General features: G+C 39.9%; 1 protein-coding gene across 5 annotated transcripts in view; it reads right to left on the bottom strand.

The window, feature by feature from the left end:
- The window catches only part of LOC148013048 (Galactose oxidase/kelch repeat superfamily protein), a 97,978-nt gene extending 94,183 nt beyond the window's left edge, over nucleotides 1–3,795 (bottom strand). For 2 of the 5 annotated variants that reach the window (XM_087667450.1, XM_087667447.1), the window contains exon 1: nucleotides 3,283–3,792. In XM_087667450.1, coding sequence (XP_087523576.1) covers nucleotides 3,283–3,330 — 48 coding nt within the window. In that variant the 5' untranslated portion in view covers nucleotides 3,331–3,792. Of the gene's footprint in view, nucleotides 1–3,282 lie in introns of all 5 variants that reach the window. The other 3 variants (XR_015688791.1, XM_087667449.1, XM_087667448.1) reach the window with 3 other exon arrangements.
- Nucleotides 3,796–23,613: the final 19,818 nt, after the last annotated feature.

Raw genomic sequence — 23,613 nt, 5'->3', positions numbered from 1 at the left:
ACACGCAATCTGAATGGCAATGACTGGGACGGGCTAGGAACTAAATAGCCGAAAATAAATGTTTGTCCAAGTAGCATCTTCCTACGTGTGTACTCTTATCATGTAGCATTACTCTATATACCTCATTATGGAAAGCACATGCCCCGTGAATGTGCACCTCATTATGCAAAGCACTCACCCCATGAATGCCATGTTCCAAGTAGCACCTTCCTACATGTGTATTCTTATTATATAGCATTACTCTATGCACCTCATTATGCAAAGCACTTGCCCCATGAATGCCATGTTCACAATGATCTCAAGCAATCTCCGTCTCCATATTCCTTTATACCCCTTCACCCATACTTTGCCACCGAGTCCCACACCCTCATGGGTGACTACATACGTGCTCTTCGTTTGTTGAGTTAAAAACCAACAATCCCTTTCTCCCAATGGCCACAAATTTACACTAACCACCCAACCCAACCCTATTAGCAAATATAACAGTTCATGGCTGAGTCTGTACATGTGATTTAGTGGGCTAGGACACCAAGATATTATCCTAATTATTTGGGCATTTTATTTGCCTATTTCAACATTAAATGCTAGTTGATCTGCTGCCATTTATGGTTCTTTTGCCCTAATTATTCATGCTCCTCCTCCACAGTCATTATTATTCATCTATTATCCACATGTCCTTGTTGGAGAGAGGAGTCAGTGCTAGTGCCTTCACGGCCAATGACTCACATTGGTTCTGTATTGTCTCATGTCTTGGCATATGATTTCCATTTTCCAAGTCTTCTTTTGAGTTCTCTTCTTTTGCAGTGTTCTTTTCTCTCTGTCTTGTGTTTAACTGTCTATTTCACCAAACATATATGCTTCCATTGCTGCATCCACTTTTGACATGGTATCAGATTGCAAGCTCTATGTTCCTACTAATGTTTTTCTACTAATTACAGTTCTATGATACCTCTTTTGATCAAGTGACCTACTGTTGATTGCTTCCAACTTGTCTACTGTCTACTGCAGCCTGCATTTGCTGCCCAGGAATTTGCATTTTCAGCCCACATCAGCATTCAGCCCTGTTTTCGTCCGTTTGCTGCATTTTAATTTTCTAACCTTGACTAGCTGGAGAACTGTCTGTACACGACATTATTGCTGTTTTGGGCATTTTTGGGCTGTATTTTTAACCTCTTGCAACAGTCTCCCTCATCTTTTGATCAGATTTTGGTTTCCGCTGCATGTCAACTCTCGTTTTGTGCAGTCTTTGCTGTTGGTTTGGCTGTCTTTTCTCGTTGTACAACTTCTATCCTCTATCTTCTCTTCCTATCCTCTCCAAATGGCTCCTCCATGCACTTCTAATGCTAGCCGACCTAGTGCCATTTATGCCATTCTTTTGGCCTATTCATTCAAGCTCCTCCTCCACAATCATTATTATTCATCTCTCATCCATAGGTACCTTATTGGAGAGAGGAGCCAATGCCAATGACTCACATTGCTTTCATTCTGTCTCATGTCTTGGTATATGGATTCCATTTCCAAAGTCTTCTTTTGAGTTCTCTTCTTTTGCAATATTCTTATTTTCTCTCTGTCTTGTGTTCAATAGTCTATTTTAGCATACGTATACACTTCCATTGCTACATCCACTTTTGACAAAACCCGCCCCCCCCCCAAAAAAAGGCTAATACATCACCTTTGTAGGTCCTCACAGGCCACTGGGCAACAAGCACCATTTTTCCAATACCCTAGCCTCTTCAAGGTGACCCTTTGGACTCCCGAGGAAAGATACCCATCGTCTCTATTTTGGGAGGCTCTTGGGACCTCTCGAGGTAAAACAGAGTGAGCTTTGCTTAGCAATCCCTCTTGGCTTCCGTTTTGGGTTTGAGAGAGGGTGTCAAGCGAAAAAGGTGCATTACGCGTTAGACCTTCATTAGCTCATTAGATAGCCCCAAACTCAGCTGCACAGTGCATTTCGATGTTCAATAAGCAAATCCACACAATTTTGGTTGGTTCCATCTCTGCAAATAGAGAGTATGTTAGGTCAGTTTGCATCCTCTCTTTACCCCCTTCAGTGGCTGCCATCTCCTTCAGCTAGTTGATGCCCAAGCTCTGTAGCTGCTGCTATGGACATCCTACAACTGCATGTTATCATCCCGTACAATGTGTTTGTCTCCAGCCTCCTGATGTCATCAGATTTCTGCTTTTGGAGCTACCCGTCTACTGCCAGCCTGATCTGACAAGGTTTTTGTGCTTCTGTACCTGCATTTTCTACACCATCTTCTCCAGCAGCTGCCTTCAAGCCTATCTTCATGTCACCAGCTCCTCCAGCCCCTGTTGCCACCAACATCAGCCTGTGTTTTCGATAATCCAGCTGACTCCTGCCCACTGGTCATCATCTGCATTAGCCAGACTGCCTCAACATCTTCAGCACCTATTCTGTCTTCTCTGGCTTGTACACCAATATGACAATGTTTTTAGGCAATTCATACGTGCACACCATAGTTGCTGGCCTATTGCAGTAAGACTTTCTGAGCTACTATAGTGAAGGGTCATATCCCTCATGCGCACAGCATGTGATCTTGAACTCAGCAGGCCCTTTTAGGGACAAGTGCTGTTTGATGTGCAAAATAGCAGTTTGCAGCTCCTGTTTCATCTATTTCCCACATGTTGTTCTGCACACAGCAAAGTTGAGAAGCAAGGCAGATGATGATGATTGCGGCTGCCCTGGACAAAATGTTGGTTTTCATAAATAGCCAAGTATGAAGATATTGAGCCTCACAAGTTTAGTATAAGCAATCTATCCCAGTTATGCTCCAGGGTTCTTTGAAGCATACGCTGATGTTCCAGCCCACTTAATAATGGCACCCAAATTTTAGGTCAAATCTTGTGAGCTAATGATTCAGTCACTTCCTTCTTCAGGGCTCACTTGAACGAAGTATCTTCAATCTGAATGATAATGACATTGAGGGTGACATCCAGCTCAAAGGAGGGAAATATCCCAACCCCATAAAACACTAAGTCACATCACTTCAATTTAAAGCATAGCAATCATACTCTCTCTCTCTCTCTCTCTCTCTCTCTCTCTCTCTCTCTCTCTCTCTCAGAAGTTTGAATTAATGATTGAAATATTTACAAATGGCTTTCTGGTCAACCACAGGGACTCAAAGACAGGTAGAAAGCAACAGAGAGGCAGAAGGCTGCCAAAAACATAGGGCTACAGTAAATGGTACACACACACACACACACACTCTCTCTCTCTCTCTCTCTCTCTCTCTCTCTCTCTCTCTCTCTGGCAAAACTCACAATTTTGGAGTCTCTAGACCGACTGGATACAGAGGAGCTGCCGGCCATATACAGCGGGGAGAGCTCGTTCGGGACAGTCAAGCTCCTTAAATTCGATCATATAACCAGTAACAATGCTCTTCAGGGAAGGAGACTGAATATCTTCAATGGAATGTTCTCTCTCTCTCTCTCTCTCTCTCTCTCTCTCTCTCTCTCTCTCAAACAGAAGGAACACAGGCTCTCCAGGGAAGGAGACTGAACGTCTTCCGTGGAATGCTCTCGAAGAAGAAGAAGAAGAAGAAGAAGAAGAAGAAGAAGAAACACAGGCTCTCCAGGGAAGGAGACTGAATGTCTTCAGTGGAATGCTCTTGCTCTCTCTCTCTCTCTCTCTCTCTCTCAAACAAAAGAAGAAAAACCAGGCTGCAGCGAGGCGAACGATCTGCTAAAGAGACAAATTACTAATGCATGCCATGCGTTGCAAAAAGAGAGCCCTTTTATTAATATGTACGCTCTCGATCGAGAGAACGATGCGCGCGGTCGTGTGTGTGTGTGTGTGTGTGTGTGTGTGTGTGTGTGTGTGAGAGAGAGAGAGAGAGACTGTGTGTGAGAACAGGGGTGGTGACAGAAAAGAGAGAGACAGAGAGAAACAGCCGGCATCTTGAATCCCGCATTTTTGGATCTTTCTGCTTCGATTTAATATACAATTTTTCTTTTCCTGGGGGAAACAATTTTTCTTTTTGCATGTAACGTGCAAAGCCATAGTCGAATTGCGCCTTCTCGAAATGAAATTAATAAATTATACATCCAGTACTTATAATAATAGTTGTGAAAATACGGACTTAAATATGTGTCTATCGTTTGCTTATCATTTGGATATTAGGTAGTTGCAAAAAGATTTTTTTTTGGGGGGAAGCCGGTTATTTGTATTAAAAGAGAAAGAGAAAGAGAATATCTACATAAATCTAAGATCTCCATAGAGAAGACAGTAATATATTAGGAATGGCTATAGCGACCGTGCTGGTTGAGTAGTTTTCTAAAAATCCCCAAGGAGAGGGGTACACAGTGACCATACAAGTGAGGTGTGGGATACCTGCGATAGTTAAAAAGGAGGATAGCATATTTGATCCAGTAGTTGGATTTAGTATCTACAGACATCCTTGATGTTGTTGTGGATGGCTTCAAGCTCTTTCGCTTCACATTGAGCCTGGGCAATAGTAGCAGCAAACCGTTTGTCGAGCCTTTCATTTCTTCACTAGATCTGAGCTTCTATTCGTATGATCAATCCCTACATGTTTGAGCAAATCACGGAAACTTTGATTTTAGTGACAAAAACAGATGTATCAAAGGAGCCTTTGAAAATTGCATCATTATGATGGCACCAAATGTTCCATAGATATGTGGCCCATAAGAAAGCTCAGAACAATGTGGGCAAACCATTAGATTCCCCCAAGTAGGATTTATTTCAAAGAGATCAGTTGAGGGTGGTATTCCCTGATGGTGGTTTGGAGGAATTTCAATGCTTCACAGTTGAACCTGCAATTCAAAAATGAGTTCCAAAGGCTAATCCTAAGTTGTACGAGGGTCATTTCATCATTTTTCAAGTTGAACTTTTGTTTAATTTGGAGGGGGTTAAGCCATTGTTTCATTGAGTAATCCTAAAGGTCCTCCCAAACTTGCACCCCTTTTTTGTATGCTTTAAAGGCAATCTTCAAGAAATCAGGGGAAGTGGGGCCACACCAGAAGCTAAACCAAACTAAGTTAAAGGCGGACCAGGAAGGGTGGTATTGTGGTTTTCTAAAAGTTTGATTTTGTTTTTATATTTGAGCTAGGCTACCCATATGTTTTTGGCAAGAGGAGTGGCCTTTTGTATAATGATGTCTACATGTGCAAAGGCAACAACTAGGATAGAAAGGCCTTTCCATTGGGGGAATTCTTTTAGGGAAAATTTGTGAGTATGTCTGTGTAGGAGGATAGCCCAGTCTTCTTTGGGGAAGAGAAGGCTCCTTAAAATCCATTTGGCTACTAGTTTGTCAGCTAAGAGGAAAATATTTGGGAGTCCAAGCCCCCTTTCCTCTTTTGGTAGTGTACATCCTTAAGGATTTCCTTTCCTCCACTGGATCCGCGAAGCAAGTTTCTATGCGTGGATTCCAATTCCTTGATAGCATTTTGGGGAGGTCTCTAGCATGGGAGGTAAAATATGGCGGAGACAATTAGGATATGTTTGAGGACTACCAATCTGGTTGTGAGGATCCCTTGGAAGCCCTGCCAAAATAGCTTCTCCCAAAGTTTTACCATTACCCATTGCCATCTCTAATTTGGGGTGACCATAAAACCTCCCTAGCAATCTAAAGAACTTTCCCTCATTTTTTCAAATAAAGCCATTGACATCTTGCCCTTGTTAACCACCTTCTTCATCTTTGCAATCTTTTAGGCATGCTTTGATTCCTGTGCATCAACTCAACTTGCTTAGCCAAATTTCCATATTTTTGTTGCTCATTCAAGCACCCTATTTAGCCACCTACTGAAGATAACATGTCATTCTCTGCAGCAAAACATTAACCACAGCTAACATACTATTAACTTGCAAATTATCTACTACAAAATGTCGAGGAATACCTAGGCCATTAACCCCATGAACATCAACATGCTCATCCACAGCTTTGCTCTTATCATGAACTTTAGTCTCATGCAAAGCATCATGTTTCTTATCATCCTGCTTCTGCATACTCCTCAACCATATTTTCCTAATCCTCATCTTCTTCCTAGAATGCATTTGGCCTTCACCTTGAGATGCTTCCAAATTGCCCTTTTCTAATACATTCACTGAAGTATCAAGACAAGTAGCACAAGTACTCCCTTTAACAAAATCTAATGCAACTTGCTTAGCATACTTCTCCGCATATCCGACTTGTAGCAAATCTTTGTAAATAGCTTGCTTATGCTTATCACCACTGGACATAACATCAATAGCATCATCCTTATGAGCCATCATATTTATCATCAACATCAGTCACATTATCCCAACATGTTTAGCATAGTAAATAATGCTATATGCCTCCTGCTCAATACTATCACTTTAATGAACATCATAAACCACTATATGAACTAGTGCAATTGTAATTTCCGAGCTCAATCAAGCTTTTTTAGCACATTAACATTTTCGGGACTTGTAGGATTTCCAAATGCTTGATGCATCTATTCTTTTAAACATCTCCACAATGTTGGATTGGCATTCAATGGAAGATGAAAAATGACTAACCACTTCAATAGTCAACTCCATTTTCCCTACAATTTGGCCATTTGCCTACCATAATATATCCAATACCAGTGATACATGACATTGGAGGATTGACTCTCCCATGGCAATCATGGATAAGCACACAACTCAATTTTTTTAAGCCATTTTCGATGCACATCCTCATCGACACCAAGAACTAGAGTAGAATCAACAAAATGAAGTACCCATAGCACTCAAGCTAGAAAGAATAGCAGCATGCATAGGAGTTACCTCATCATTTTGGTCTGCCTAAACTTGTCATTATCACCATACTCATCATCTTCATCATCATCAACATCTACCCAAGCACGTTTGGAGAGCATCAACTTGCAAGCAAATGACCAATGGTTATGTGTCATTGCGGGTGCAATAGCTCAATCATGAAGCGGTGATGGCAAGAAAGAAAAGTGACCTGTTTTAGACTCCATTTGCTTTGAGAAGACCAAGTCCAACTTGAGTTTTCCCACCCTTGTGCCAAATGTCAAATCACTCTCATGAGAGTTTGACTCTTCACAAAAATAATTATCCCTAACTGATTGGCTTTTCCAAGTGAGAATAATAAGATTAATGGGTGTATAATAAGGTTGAACCAGCCTGTTAAACCAAAACCCATTCACTACACGTTTTAACACATTCCCTTTTAGGTCCTTCAAGAAAAATGTGCCATCTCCAAGGTCTTTATGGATAACAAATGGTCCAGCATACTTGAGCTTTAGTTTCCTTGGAAATTTTCCAAGTCTTGAATTATATACCACAACCCAATCCTCTTCCTCAAAAATTTTCTTCCTGAGATGCATGTTCACCCATGCCTGTCTTCTAGACTATCCAATTCTTGCAATATAGGAAACTATCACTCTTTCCTCCTCCAATTTTAGGAGCTATTCCATCTTGTATTGCACTGAACTTTCAGGATCCAACTTCTCTACAGCAATTCTCAGACTAGGAACCACAAACTCCATTGACACAACTACCTCTAATCCATAAACCAATTTGAAAGGTGTGAGTCTTGTAGTGACCTTGTATGATGTTTCGAATGCCCACAATGTAGAATCCAACTTGACATCCCAATCCTTCCAATTGTCTTCAACTAGTTTTTTCAATCTACAAAGTAGAATCTTGTTGGAGCTCTCAACATTGCCCATTGGCTTGTGGATGGTATGTCGTAGAGCTTTTATGTAAAATCATGTGCCTAACAGTCAGCCCTTGAATAACTTGATTCAAAAAATGCTTACCCCTGTCACTTACTAACTCAATAGCACATCAAACCTAATCATGATATTAGAATATAAAAACCTCTTTTGATCTAGCTATGGGAGTTGTACTTATGTAGGATAAGGTGACTAGTTGGCATAGACCAATGTACTATGCAAGTAGAAGATTGAGTGTTGCTAAAAAGAATTATTCAATAACTGAAAGAGAAGCACTTGGAATGGTTTATTCTGTGCAAAAATGTAGATATTATTTGATGGGTAATTAGGTGATATTACATGTGGACCATCAAGCACTCTTATTCCTAATCCGTAAAGCCTAGCTAACAGTCAAATTGGCTAGATGGATGTTGTTGTTACAAGAGTTTGATTACAAGGTCATTCATACTCTAGGAAAAGACCACAAATACGTGGAACGGTAAGTCCCATGATGTAGGAGGTTGTAGTATTGGAGCTACCACCAGTGTTTTCTTGAGGATATTGAAAGCTCTCTCCTAATATTCCCTCTAAATATATTGCATTCCTTTCTCGGTTAAAGTAGTAAGAGAATAACAAATATGTGACAGATACCTTAAGTACTTGTTGTGCCACTTCACCTGGCCCATGAATCTCATGACTTCCTACACATTAGCTAGAGCCTTGGCCTTCTGGATAGCTACTATCTTTCTTAGATCTATACTCATTCCTTCTTTAGATAGAATGTGACCTAAGAGCACGCCCCTCTTTGCTGCAAAAATTGGCTTGAAAGGGTTTAAGGACATGCCAAATCTTTTGCATCTCTCAAAACATAACATGAGGTGTTTCAAGTGCTCTCCTCTACTAAAAAGGCACAAAAATCATCAAAAAATACCCTCATGAAAGTTGTTAGATATGGCTCAAAAGTCTTGTGGCCAACTCCTTAGAACTCAAGAGGTCCATTCTTCAATCCAAAGTTCATGACTGTGCTAGCATATACTCCTCATTCTGTGATGAAGGGTGACTTTTCCATTTCTTATGAATGCATCTCGATTTGATTGTAACCTGAAAATCCATCGAGAAAACTATACATTTCATGGCCTCCCACATCATTAAGGAGATAGTCAGTAAAACGAATCAGGAAGGGGTCAGTAATGGTAGCTGCATCCAACCTCCTGTAATCCACATAGACTCTAATCTTCCCATTCTTCTTGGGCACCACCACCATAGGGGATAACCAAGTAACTTCATTAACCAGTTTGATGAACCCAACCCTCAAGAGTTTGTCAATTTCTTCCTTGACTTGCTTAGCATAGTTTGGGTTCGTTCTATACCTTTGTTGAATGATTGGCTTAGCATCTTTCTTTAAGTTGATCCTATGTTGGCACATTGTTGTGGATCAAACCCCTTCATATCCATATAATCCCAATCAAAAATATCCTAAAACTCTTTGCACAACTTGACAAGATCTTGCTCGAAGCTTTCTTCCATAAAGATGGTGACCTTAATGGGTTTAGCCTCTCCTTCCACATTTAGGTTAACTTCGTGAACCTCATCTTCAACTACCCTTGCAAATCTTCTCATCATATGCTCATATCTCAGCTTAGCCTGAATGATAGCTTTTTATCCTTTCGTATCTAGTACGTCAGAGCTGTCCATGTAGTGGTCCACATCAGTTTGCTAATTTTTAGGTATCCCTTATTGAGCAACTTCAGGATGACTAATTCCATGGTACTGAACCACTTTTTATACTACTCACTTCCTAACCTATCCTAAAATTTAGACTCTTCTTGACCTTCGGGAAGGCTTTCAAGATGTTGTCCTGACTGCATTTGGTCTGCAAGTTGAACAATTTGCTATTCCAAAACTTCATTTCCTGCACCTTTGGGACAATCTTGATATTCCTAAATACTACTATCAACATCAATTTCAAATACTAGAACCACAAAAGGATTTACCTGAAAGAATAATTCCTATCGTCTTCCACTTCATCTACAAGGCTGATAGTTTGAGCCACCAGAGGTCTGGATGCACTCTTCAAGATTACCTTAATGACTATTGATAACCTTATCTCTTTGAGTCCCCTAGGGATGCATACATAATCATTCCCCTAGTCTTGCCTCAAATTGGCAAGTTTAAACCAAGGTTTGTCTAGGAGCATATTGTAAGAATACACAATCTCAGACATCTTGAGCACCACAAAACTTACTCTAAACTGAAATTCAAGCTAGCCACCTTTATTTGTTGGTTTCTAAGGATACCCAATGGATGTAACCTCCTCTGGTCTACCATCGTAACCTGGAATGGGGCTAGTATCAATTCTTCATGCTTACTTGCCAAATATGTTTGGTTTAGAAGTATATTAACTCTTGAACCTCCATCGAGAAGAACATCATCGTCCTTCTTTCCTACATACTCAACTTGAATAGTTGGAACTTGATAATCCACAACTTCCTTTTGCGTGGATATGATTGTCTAACTTTCAAGAACTACCTGATCCTAAAATGATTTGCCTTCAGGAACTTCCTATTGTTTGTGTTCGATCTTTAGGAACAACTTATCTTTGAACACATGTATTAAATCTAAAATATGCTCCAAGGTTAACTATAAAGAGCATTTTGCTAGTGCTTGAAATTGTTCTTTTGAGCCTCCTTCTTGAAACTTTCAGATACTAATCCTGTTGACCAAGATTTAGGATACCTTGTCCCTCCTTATCATCAAAATCCTCAAGTACTGCTTTTCTTGTCATTTTTTGTAGCTTCTTAAACTTGTTTAGTTTCCTTTTTCCTAGCTTTCTCCTATTCTTGCCAACAAACCATCTTGGCTTCTTCTAACTGCCGCTAGTACCATAGCTTCTTCATGACAATCCTCTTCTTCATTACAATTATAACAATCACAATGAACATGCATACTTAGAGCATTAATGCTACCTGACACCTCCTCTTTCCTTCTGTGATCTTGCTCTTGATTAATACCCTTGTGACTAGTAGTCTTTGCCTCTTCAAGAGGTTGCCTTTGCCCATCTTAGTCAGGCAGTTCTATCAGGACTAATGTTGCTACGGGGGCAAGTAGATGTTGTTGATGAGCTACTCCTATAGGTCCTCTATCATTGTGGGTCCTTGCAACTACTACATTTCTCTCTTAGTGCTATGCCTTGCCCAAAGTTCATAGTTTGGTCCTACAAAATGACCTTGACCTCCACAGTAATGGCATGTACTTGTTTGAGTAGTTTGTTGATGTGCCTGAAAATTTCCCCATGGCTATCTTGCCCGCATTCTTCTAGGCTCCCTAAAGGGCCTTTGAGGCATTGTGTCAGCAATTACATGATTAATTATAGCTGGTTGCACAACTCTTGGTCTAGGTTTCATTATTGGTACCTATTGTGCAATCCTAACATTAGGATTATACGAACAAGTTCTGGTTTCATGACCATTCCTTTGGCATATTTCACAGCACTTGTTCTTCCTCTTAGTTTTAGAAATTCCCAAGTCTTTCAAATTTTGCTTTATCCTCTTATCCAATTTAAAGCTCTCAATCTTCTTCTTGAATTTCTCGTTCGTCTTCTTCTTCTTGCTCTTGGATGAACCTGATTTCTTCTTCTTCTTCTTGTGCTTCTTCTTGCTAAGCTCTTCATCATCCGAATCATTGAGTTCATCTTTTGATCTTGAACTTGACTCATTGTCCTCATGCTCTTTATCACTTTCTGATCCTGAATCAGAATATGAGTCTGAATCTGAATCTGGGGAATCATCATCTTTATGAGTCTTTGATCGAGAAGTACCAAGACTTCTCTCTACCCTCATAGAAGCCCTAATCATAGTATCCAATGTATCATTCTTACCAATCTCCACATTAGCAATTGGATCCCTAATTTTACCCCTCACACCCTTAAGAAATAAATAATCTTCATCTCTACTGATGGTGCACCTATAGCATCTAACCTATTAAGCAAGTTTTTAAACTTCTGAGCATAATCTTCAACTAGTATATTTTTATGTTTAATCTTCTTAATCTTTCTTAGGATGTCTCTAGGAGTTTTATCCTTCTTGAACCTACCTAAAAATGCAATCTTTAATTCATCATATATATTAAACGCTGCCATGCCATAACTACTAAACCAATCCATGGCTTTCCCCTACAAAGTTGCTACAAACTGCTACTACTTAACTTGATCTCCATACATCTAATTCAATCCACTTCCTATCCACTATGTCTCAAAGTGAGCCACATGGCAATTAGGATATTCCTTCTTTTTCCTTGAAAACTTAGAAGCTCTTACCTTTGGCTTGACAAGGTGATGTGGAGTCATTATGTTTTACCTTTTGGGCTTCCTCTAAGGTGGTAGAGGGTTAAAGTTCAGAGATTTCTTTGATGAAATTCTTGTATTCTGCAATAGGAATGTCCTCCCTTGTATTATATGCTACAACCTTTTAAGTGCATGTCTAGGAGGAGTATCTTGATCTTTAGGAGGCATTATTGCTTCCTCATCACTGACAAACTTGGTATTATATGCTGTAACCTTTCAAGTGGATGTCTAGGAGGAGTATCTTGATCTTTAGGAGGTAGTATTGCTTCCTTGCCATTTGACAAACTTTGGCATGCTTGAAGGAGATTCTGTAAAGGTAGCAAGGGAAATGGTATACTATTGAGGTATCTATAGACGTACCTGCATCTCAATAATTTTTCCTAGCATCTATGAACTATTCATCATCCAACCTACCTAATCCTCCCACTTCTCCTCTATCATTCACCTCTGCATCCTGTTGTTGTTGTCTTGCCAATGCTTCCCTTAATACTCGGGATCTATTTTTTGTTAAGATAGGATTGGACATATATGGGTAATTTTCTAACATATATGCTGCCCATGAAAGGCACCTTGTACATATTTAAGGCCATTTCCTTTCAGCACTCCTACAACCACTTCCTGTGATAATTACGTCCAGGCATGATGCCTAAATCACGAGAATTGTGCTCATGGAACTGATAGGATTGCCAAAGTTTTATGGCCTCTCAAGTCCATAATAGAAGCATAGGAAACTCCATCCTGCTTGAAATATCCCTATTGATGCAAACAACTTCTTGAATTGATTTACAACCATATTAAACATTTAATATTTAGGACTGATATGTAGACATAGAGTACACATTATAATCATTCAAAAAACATTGCTCTCTCGAAAAATATCAGTCAGATTACTATCATCATGATCATTCTTGAATGAATAACTTGACACAGGTGACATTAATTTTCAAGAGACAAAGATAGATTGGTAGAATTAGACATAAGTGACCTTGTTCACACATTATCCTAAAGATTTTCATATTTTTAATGATCAAGGATATAAAAAGATACAACTGCTAATGATTAGGATTGGTGCTATCCTTTCAAGTGAAGTCACATGATATTTCTAGGTCACTTTACATATGTTGATTATTGATACCTACATGCATATTAAGGTAAATGATGCAATTCAAGCCCTAACACAATGGATACTCTACCATATTAAAATCTCCGACTAGAATGGAGCAAGTGATATTTTGTAGGGACTTCCATATGTTGGGCCTCTTGGAGAAGGGACGATTAGCATACACAGAGATAATGGCAATTTCTTCCTCACCCTTAAAAAATACTACAATCAATTGATGAAAAGGATTAAGACGTACTTGAGAGATCGTACTCACCATGTCATGATGAACCCCAATAGTTGTGCCCCCACTACCTCCTAGATAGGAAGTAGTATGCCATCAATAGGCAAAGGAAATACTTCCCAATTTCCTTTCAAGGGTAGAAATTGCAACTTTAATCTCTCACAAACACACAAAGTCAGGGATGAGATGCTTTTGACTTAGCCATGTTTTAATAAATTTCACCCTGGCAAGGTCGGTTAAACCTTTTGTGTTATAGGAAACCATGTTAATTGACTTATTCATTTAATGTTCTTTGTTTACTTTTTTTGAAATAGAGACTTGAGTCTATATGTTCAGAGAGGTGGCTCTGATTCTTGAGTGTCTTCATTTGGAGGCTAAGTTACTATCATTGTTACCTTGTGGATTTTGTTTTACTGGTTTAGGAGGGAGGGATTCCTCTTCACCTATGTTAACATATTTGATGTGCATGTATGGAAACTAATTCTAAGAGAATGGATAGATATTTGGATGGATGAGTTGGCAATCAAAAAGATGCCACATGGAATGTAAAAACAATGCATCGCATAAGCAAAGAGAAGGGAGTGTATCCTAGTTGAAAAGCTATAAAATGATATACTTGGATCATGTTTCAAGCAAATAATGTCAAGATTGTGGAAGAGAAGGAAGGAGTCTCACTTGTAGCTTTCTTGCTTGCACAATGGGGGAATGCACACAAGGGTGGAGGCTGAAAACAGTTTTCCTCTTCTTAGTTGTGTAAGCAAAAAAGAACTCCAGTACATAGAAATAGAAGAACCCTATATATGGGTCTCAAACCAAACTCAACTAACTAAGGTGGCATACTAACTGAGCCACGAACTAGAGTAGATAAGGATAGCTATCATCTAGCTATTATTCATGGGCGGTGTACCAACCACATCTGCAATTGACAAGTTGGTGACATAAATGCACAACGGTCACCCTGGCATATCACGAGTGGAGCTCGATATCTCAACACTCCCCCTCGAGCTCAATCCCAATTCCTGCACACCAAGCAGGTCTCTGAACTTGTGCAATTTCTCTGTGCCCAATGCCTTCGTAAATATGTCAGCTACCTGATCCTTTGTGCTGACATAAACTAGATCAATAAGACCTAGTAAAACCCTCTTTCGCACATAGTGATAATGCACCTCAATGTGCTTTGTTCTAGCATGATAGACTGGGTTATTTGCCAAGTGTATACTACTCATGTTGTCACAATAAATGGCAATTGGCCCATCTGTAGCCTGATGCATGTCATAAAGTAGCTTATGCAACCAAGCTACCTCACATGCAGCCATTGCTGCGCCCCTGTACTCAGCCTTTGTGCTCGACAAGGCAACTGTAGGCTGTTTCTTGCTCCTCCAAGTGACTGCATCACTCCCAAAAGAGAACACATGTCCACTGGTAGATCGTCTATCAGAAATACTACCAGCCCAATCAGCATCAGTGTATCCATGCAACTGTATCTGAACCCCAATCTCATAAAGTAGTCCATACTGCAATGTGGACTTCACATACCTAAGTATGCGTCTAGCCGCATCCAAATGCAGTTTCCTTGGAGCCTGCATAAACTGACTTACCAATCTAACAGCATAGCTCAAATCTGGCCTAGTAATAGTCATATAAATCAAACTTCCTACTATGCATCTGTACATAGTAGGGTCTTCCAGAAGCTCACCTGCATTTGCACTCAGCTTCACATTCTGCTCCAAAGGAACTGAAATAGGCTTACAGCCTGTCATCCCATATTTGGACAGCGTGTCCAATCCATACTGCCTCTGTAAGAGCCGTATCCCACTTGGTGATCTAATTACTTCAATGTCCAAGAAATAACGCAGCTCTCTCAAATCCTTCATCTCAAACTTCTGCTTCAATAGCATTTTCACATGAAGGATATCTTCATCACTGTCACCTGTGATAATCAAATCATCAACATAAATGACAAGCAGTATAATACCTTTCTTTGTTTTTCTCACATAAAGTGAGAAATCTGCCTTGGAAATCTGAAAGCCAATAGTGACAAGATACTGTCCTATCTTGTCAAAACATGCTCTAGGTGCTTGCTTCAAGCCATACAATGCTTTCTTCAACCTGCAAACAAACTCAGGATGAACAACATGCACATAGCCTGGTGGCTGCTCCATATATACCTCTTCTTGCAAATCACCATGCAAGAAGGCATTCTTTACATCCATCTGATGTAAAGACCATTCCTTTGATGCAGCCATAGCAATGACTGCTCTTACGATTGCCATCCTTGCAACCGGACTGAATGTTTCTTCATAATCAATACCATATGTTTGTGCATACCCCTTGACTACTAATCTTGCCTTATATCTGTTCACAGAACCATCTGCATCGTGCTTCACCTTATAAACCCACTTACAGCTAATTGCATTCTTACCTTTAGGCAAATGTACCAATTCCCATGTAGCATTTGCTTCCAAGGCATCCATTTCTTCATCCATGGCTTTCTCCCATTTTTCTTTTCCAATGGCTTGCTCAAAAGAAGTGGGTTTTGGTTCCTGTATCACTTTGACCATATAGGCATAGTGAATGGCTGTAAATCCATCATATTTCAGCCTATCCACAGGATACCTGGCTCTGGTAGACCTGCGCAAAGTAGGTTCACTCCTAGGTGCTCTCAAAGCATCCCTGGTCTTCCTTACTCCAGGTGTAACAATAGAAGGAATACCCAACTCATCATCAATGCTCTGTTCTGAGCCACTGGATTCACCATCCACATAAGAGTGACCTGCATTCACATCAAACATGGGCTGATCTACCTTCTCTTTTCCTTTTCTAGATACCTAAATACCACTATCTGCATTGCTTTGAGAAGATTCTCCTGATCTCAATCTGCCTGTCCATGGCGAAGAATATGAACCACTGCTAGAGGATGTTCCAGGTCCACTAATATTTTGTGACTGCTGGTGTGAATTCTGTGCAGCATTACCATTTTGTGCATCTACATCATCAATCACATTTACTGGTTTATACCAGCTACTCATCTCATCAAAAACAACATCTCTGCTCACTGTAAACTTACGAGTAGAAGGGTTATAGCATCTATACCCTTTCTGCTTCTGCAGAGAGTAACCAATAAAGATGCGCTTCTCAGCTTTTGGATCCAACTTGGATCTCAACTCATCTGGCACATGAACATAGGCAATGCAACCAAAAATCTTCAAATGAGAAATATCTAGTTTCCTACCAGTATACCTTTCCTCTGGAGTTATCCCATGTATTGCTGTAGTGGGAGTCATGTTTATTATGTAGACTGCTATAGCAACTGCTTCAGCCCAGTAAAAATCTGGCAAGTCTTTTTCGTTGAGCATGGCACGAGATACCTCTCCAATATGCATGTTTTTCCTTTCCGCAATTCCATTTTGTTGTGGGGTATGACTGCATGAATATTGCTGCTTTATGCCATGCTCCTACAGGAACCTTGCAAACTCATTTGAGAGGTACTCTCCCCCTCCATCTGACCTTAGGCATTTTATTTGCAGGCCTGTTTCTTTTTCAACCATAGCTTTAAGAGTTTTGAAATGCCCAAAAACTTCACTTTTCTTTTTCATAAAATACACCCAAACTTTTCTGCTATAGTCATCAATAAAAGTGACAAAATAATGACAGCCTCCAAGAGATGCAGCTTTAGTAGTCCACACATCAGAGTGGATTAATTCCAATGGCTTCTTACTCTCTTGAACATGTCTAGAAAATGGTTTCCTTGCCTGTTTTCCAAATTGGCAGGTTTCACATACCTTATGCATTTCTTCAACCTTGAATTTAGGCAATCCTGTAACAATATTTTGGGCCTACATTGATTTAAGTCGCTGTACATTAACATGACCAATGCGTTTATGCCAGATATCAATATCTTCAACTACACCGGTCCCATGTGCAAACATTGCTGCACTCAATTCAGGCATGTCTGCATCCAACGTAAACATTCTGCCCTTCTTCTTTCCTTTTGCTATCAAGCGACCTTTATTTTTCATATCCTCAACAAAGCATCCATGAGGATAAAATCTGACCTGCAAGCCCTGCTCAACCATTTGACCAACAGAAACCAGATTCTTGGTGATATTCAAGACATGAAATACATCGGATAGGTATTTCTTTTTCCCATCCTGCGTAGACAAAGGAATTTTTCCAATCTGCACAATAGGATGTGCAGTATCATCACCAGTCTCCACAAATCCTGGTTTTTCCATTTTTCTTGCATCCTCCATCCATTCTGCATGACCTGTCATGTGGTTTGATGCACCTGAGTCAACATACCATACATCGTTGCTTTCTTCTGCACTTGTCACAGAATTGTTCATGTGCTGCACCATAAACAAATGCTCATTTCTGTCATCACCCTGTCTACTAGAAGATGCATAATTTCCTCATTGCAATTTTCCATTCATGATGTCATTCTGCTTTTTATAGCAGTCCTTAGCCATATGACCCATTTTACCACAGTAGTAGCATTCAACATTGCTGTTTGCATTTTGGTCCCTTTGCCATCCACCACGACCTCTTTGGCTCCCCCTGCCTCTAGAGTTACCACGTCCTCCTCCATAGGACTGGTTTTCTTGAGTTTGCTGCATATTCTAATTTCTACCACAGCCTCCAGATCGGCCTCCTCTACCTCTGCCTCTACATCTTCCAGCATTTGAGTAGAAGACAGCTTCTTTTGAAGTTCCTCTTGAAGAAGATGCACCACCATTTCTCTGCTCCTCAGAAATTAGAAGAGCAATCAACTCCTCAAAATCAGAAAATCTTTCATGGACGGAAATGGATGTTCAGAACTGTGCATAATCCTTTCCTAGACCATTCAAGGTCACAGAAACTAAATCATCATCTTCCACTGGCGACCCAATGGAAGCAAGTGCATATGCAATCTTCTTCACCTTCATGTGGTAGTCATTGATGCTCATACTTTCTCTTTGCACATTGTGCAACTCTTGCTTGAGCTGCATTTTCCTGGCTTGCGTATTTGTGCTATACATTTTTGACAGAGTATCCCATGCCTCCTTTGGCGTACTTGCATCCTGAATATGCACAATCATAGAGTCTGAAATACTGATAGACAGCCAGTACATAACTTTTCTGGCTCTCTCATGCCATGCTTTAAATGCCTGCATTTGCTGTTGATTGGGAACATCAGGAAGAACTGGTTCTTCTTCATTTCCTGCAACAAATTCCCAATATCCTTTTTCGATAAGGAAATTCGTCATTCTAAACTTCCATGCTTGGAAGTTGTTCTTGTCATGCTTTTCAGTGACAATCTGTGAAAGAGAATCAGACGCCATTACAGAACACTGCAAAAAATTCTGTCACTGCAAAAAACACAGCTTCAGCCTCACAAGGGCAAATCTGCAAAACTGACAAAAGTGGTACTTGACCACACAGTCACTTCCTAGTGACGATTTTGCATCAACAGGTAACAAGGATGATTCTGTAACTCCCAATGTCTCTGTGCACAGGCATACGATGCAATTTCTGCAGTAACTTTCCACCGACCTGTAGAACAGTGGTCGCACAGCATAAAACAGGGCCTTTTCCTGAGTGTGTGCAGAAAACTTCCGCCTCCAAAACAGGCCCCGAAATGGCCTCAAATAAAAAAAACAGGGATACCTAGGGCTAAAGCCCTATCTCGCAGCATATACTGCCCTCTTGCCACACCGCGAAGGGCGTCTCAATCTAAGACAATGCACTCCTGCACTATCTGGCTGTGCTACCTGCAGAGACTTGCTCCCAAACCAGAAAAATGAAAGCAACACTGGTCCTCTTACCAGAACACCGCGAACTTGGTTTGCTTTCTTGAGCTCCTTACCACGAATAAGGCTCTAATACCATGTCAAGATTGTGGGAGAGAAGGAAGGAGTCTCACTTGTAGCTTTTTTGCTTGCACAATGGGGGAATATACACAAGGGTGGAGGCTGAAAACAGTTTTCCTCTTCTTAGTTGTGTAAGCAAAAAAGAACTCCAGTACATAGAAATAGAAGAACCCTATATATGGGTCTCAAACCAAACTCAACTAACTAAGGTGGCATACTAACTGAGCCACGAACTAGAGTCGATAAGGATAGCTGTCATCTAGCTATTATTCATGGGCGGTGTACCAACCGCATGTGCAACTGACAAGTCGGTGACATAAATGCACAACGGTCACCCTGGCATATCACGAGTGGAGCTCGATATCTCAACAAATAATAGAGAAATATCTTGGAGCAATGTCTTGTAAGAGCTTGCCTCATTAGTTTCTTCTATTCATTTGCTTCCTTTACTTAGTTGAAATGCCTCAATTTGGATTCTTTTCACCTTAGCTAACAACTTGGCTCTAGATCCACCATGAATTTTATCATGGTATCAGAGCAAGCTAGTTAGCTAGTTAAGGCTAGGATAAGTTGATTGCCTCTTGTAATCTCGATTGGTTTATTTCATTTTCCAATCTTCTTATTTCCTACTTTCTTCACTCCTAGTTATCTACTACTTGATGAGACAAATTAAATGAGTGTTACTACATGTCTCACTGACCATTTTTAGTTATGGATTAATAAGTGGCTTAGAGGTTGTGGTAGCATGATGATCATCTACTGTTTTTAGTATGCATCTACTCCAAGCTTACAGACCACCATACAAGAATATTGAAGAAGAGAATAAGAAGACGACATCCTCTTAGACTTATCCAGTCCATTTTTATTGATTGCATTTCCTTGCTCCCATTTTCTTATTAAAACTTTAGAAGCTGTAGTTCATCAAGAAGACCTTGAAGCCAAAATCAAGCACCCTACTGTGTGAAGACATCTCCCCCATACTCATTAGGATCAAATGCATGCTTTCATCCTCTCAATATACATGCCTTTTAGTCTTTGTAAAAGGCCTCCATTTTGGGTTTTCTACTATGGCAAAGAGAGGGTTGTGACAATTGATTGCAGTCAATGCGTACTCTTGTCATGTGTGAAACAACACTGTTTAGATTAGGATGCTACCCTGCTCAATTGCATTATCTCCTTTTCGAAATCTCCCTTCTTATCTCTCTAATATACAAGGTATAAAACCATAAAGGCATGTTCGCATGGGCTTCAAATCAAACCACTTATACAACAATCCCTCGTTCATACTGTAATAACTTAACCAACTCATTCTTTTATTCATTGTTCAAACTCTTGAGTCACAAATGGTTGTAAACTAGAGTTGTGTAGTCTATGCTTATTATTTTCCAATTTAAGGATATTTTGTAAAATGGTTGTGTTTGCATTCCATCTTCCTTGTAAATAGGAGTTAGGTACTGTTGTGATAAAAATACCTTGATATGACCTCTTGAAAAAGCTCATGTACATGTAGCTTTAAAAATTTGCAAAATGTTTATCAATACCAAGTGACAAAATCCAAAATCTCATGTATCCCAAGATGATCCATGTAATGAACTACAAAGTCAGTGACTTATCCCTTGAAGAGAGAAGCCCAAGTGAGAGCATGAGCAAGTAGACGCAATAGAGGAGTGAGGTATGGAAGATGAGAGAGAGAGAGAGAGAGAGAGAGAGAGAGAGAGAGAGAGAGAGAGAGAGAGAGAGAGAGAGATGTGGGAACTCTAATAGTCACAATGTGTGACTAGCCTTCCCTTATTCAAATATCATTGAAAAAATAAAGAATAAAGTGACAGTGATGGGTGCTTGCCACATGTAGTGTTCAAGTGCATGGGTACTATTAGTGTAGTAGTACACAATTAGTGTAAGCGCAAGTACCTTTATCCCCAACAACCTCCCATATAAAGACAAATGTGTCCCTAGTAGTGATAAGAGAATAAGAAAAAAGCGATAATGTATAAATGTACATAAAGTACAATAGGATAAGGAAAGATACCATCTCATCCAATGCTCAACAACTTCCTAAAAAAGGAAAAATACTCAGTTAAGAGCCTTTTAGTGAGTAGATTTATAGGATTCTGGTAAGTTGAGATCTTGACAAGCTCATTGGACTTATAATCAATGACCTCTTTGATAAAGTGGTAACACACCTCAATATGCTTTGTCTTCATGTAGAAGACTATATTCTTAGCCAACCAAATAGCACTCATAGCATTTGAATGCAGTATAGGAACCACATCAGTAGTATCAAGGCCTACAATGACCAAATGGCCTAATCAGAGAGCCTCCTTGCAAGCCTTCGTGGTTACAACATACTTATCCTCTATAGTAGATAGGGCTATGCATTTCTCCACCATGGATATCCAAGAAATAACACCTCTAGTAAAGGTGAAGATATAGCTAGAGGTGGACTTCCTACTATTTGCATGTCCTACATAATTAGAGTCCGTGTATTTTACAACTCCTATATCTTAGCCACCATTATATAAGCACTAATCTATTGCACCTTTAAGATACATCATGATACCCTTTACCCCAATGTCGCCTACCAAGTGTAGCCATATAGCATGCCATAACTCCCACTATAAATGCTATATTAGGATAAGTGGCTATCATGACATACATAAAATAGGCCACTACAAATGTATAAGGGATCTCAGCCATCTCGGCCTTCTACTCATCAAAATGTGGACAATCGATCTAACGAACCTTAGGGTAGCCAATAGTCTTAACATCATGTATATAAATTGCTCAAGGACCTTTTAGATAAACTCCTTTTGTGACAAGTAAAGGAGCCCCTTAGAGCAATCACGTGTGATATGCATCCCAAGAATATGCAAGGCCTATCCCATGTCCTTCATCTCAAAGCTCTTATTGAGCTGACTTTTTAAGGTATCTAGCTCATCATGAGCATTCCTAGCATCCAATCAACATATCATCCAAATAGAGTATCAAAATCATAAGGCTGCCATCACATGCCTTCTTTCTATATATACATGGATCCATATCATTGTGGGTATACCCCTATGAATGCATGAAAGTATCAAACTTGTGGTACCATTCCCTAAGTGCCTACTTAAGGCCATAAATACTATTTCTCAACTTGCACACTGGGCATTTCCTAGCTTCTTCCTCAAAGCCCTTAGGTTGTTGTATATAAATCTCACCATGCAAGTCCCTATGTGTAAGAAAGCCATATTGACATCCATCTAACAGAGGTCCAGATCGAGCTACACAACCAAAGCCAATACTAAGAGTAGGGTCATCATCTCGAGTATAGAAAAAGAAGACTTCATTAAAGTCGACACCATGCTCTTGCTTAAAACCCTTAGCAAATCAATCGGGCCTTATAGATTAGCTTGGGGCATCTAGGGGTAGTCTTGCACTTGTACACCCACTTGCATGGCAAATCATACTTTCCACTAAACAAAGGAATCAAATCCCATGTATGATTTTTATGCAGTAAGTCATGCTGTAACTGCATGGCCCTCTCCCAAGAGTGATTATCACCTTTGTGCATGGCCTCATCATAGGTAAGAGGCTCACCAACATCTCTCATTATAACATAATCCATGGAGGGAAAAATTGATCATATTAACATCTATCTTGAGTAAATATCCTCCAAACAAAGTGTGAAGCCTGTACGCCATGTCTAGTATCAACGTTTGGGGCCACTGGAGCATCAATTGCCTAGTTGACTTTACAGTAACAAGAGACTCCTCCTGAAATATCACCCTACATACCTCCACAATGTACTCCAACCACTTATGCATTTTCTCCTCATGGAAAACAAAATCATGGTTGTGGATGACCCTCTTAGTATGTAGATCCCATAGACAATAACCCATCTCATCATCATTCCCATAACCAAGAAAGATGCATTTCATGGACTCAGGATCTGTCTTATTGTACTTGCCCTTGGAAAAATGGTAGAAAGCCTCACAATTAAAGATATGCAAATGAGCATATGATGGATGTTTTCCATATCATATATCCTCTCTGCAACTTGATACTCAAGAGTAGTGCGTAGGGATCGATTAATCAAATGTATTGCTTTAGTAATAACCTCAGCCAAAAAGTACTAGTAAGCTTGCATGGCTAACATACTATGGACTTGAACTTGAATCGTCATATTCATGTACTTAGCCATACCATTTTGAGGTGGACTATACAGGGCAGTCAATTGACACTAAATACCCCTCTCATCACAAAACTACTCAAAGGCTTTAGATACTACATACTCATCCCCATTGTCAAATCATAGGCATTTTAGCCAATACCTAGAATTGTTCTCAAGAAAAGTAAGTGAATAGCCAAGACTTTTGGTTTCTACTTTATAGGTTATGCCTAGACCTTATGTGAGTAATCATCAATGAAATTA

This window comes from Lygodium microphyllum, chromosome 26 (assembly GCF_053477565.2).
Source record: "Lygodium microphyllum isolate KBCC chromosome 26, Lygodium_microphyllum_v1.1.10, whole genome shotgun sequence".
Classification (NCBI taxonomy): domain Eukaryota; kingdom Viridiplantae; phylum Streptophyta; class Polypodiopsida; order Schizaeales; family Lygodiaceae; genus Lygodium; species Lygodium microphyllum.
Note: the sequence above shows the minus strand (reverse complement) of the source record. Positions and strands in the feature narration are given on the sequence as shown.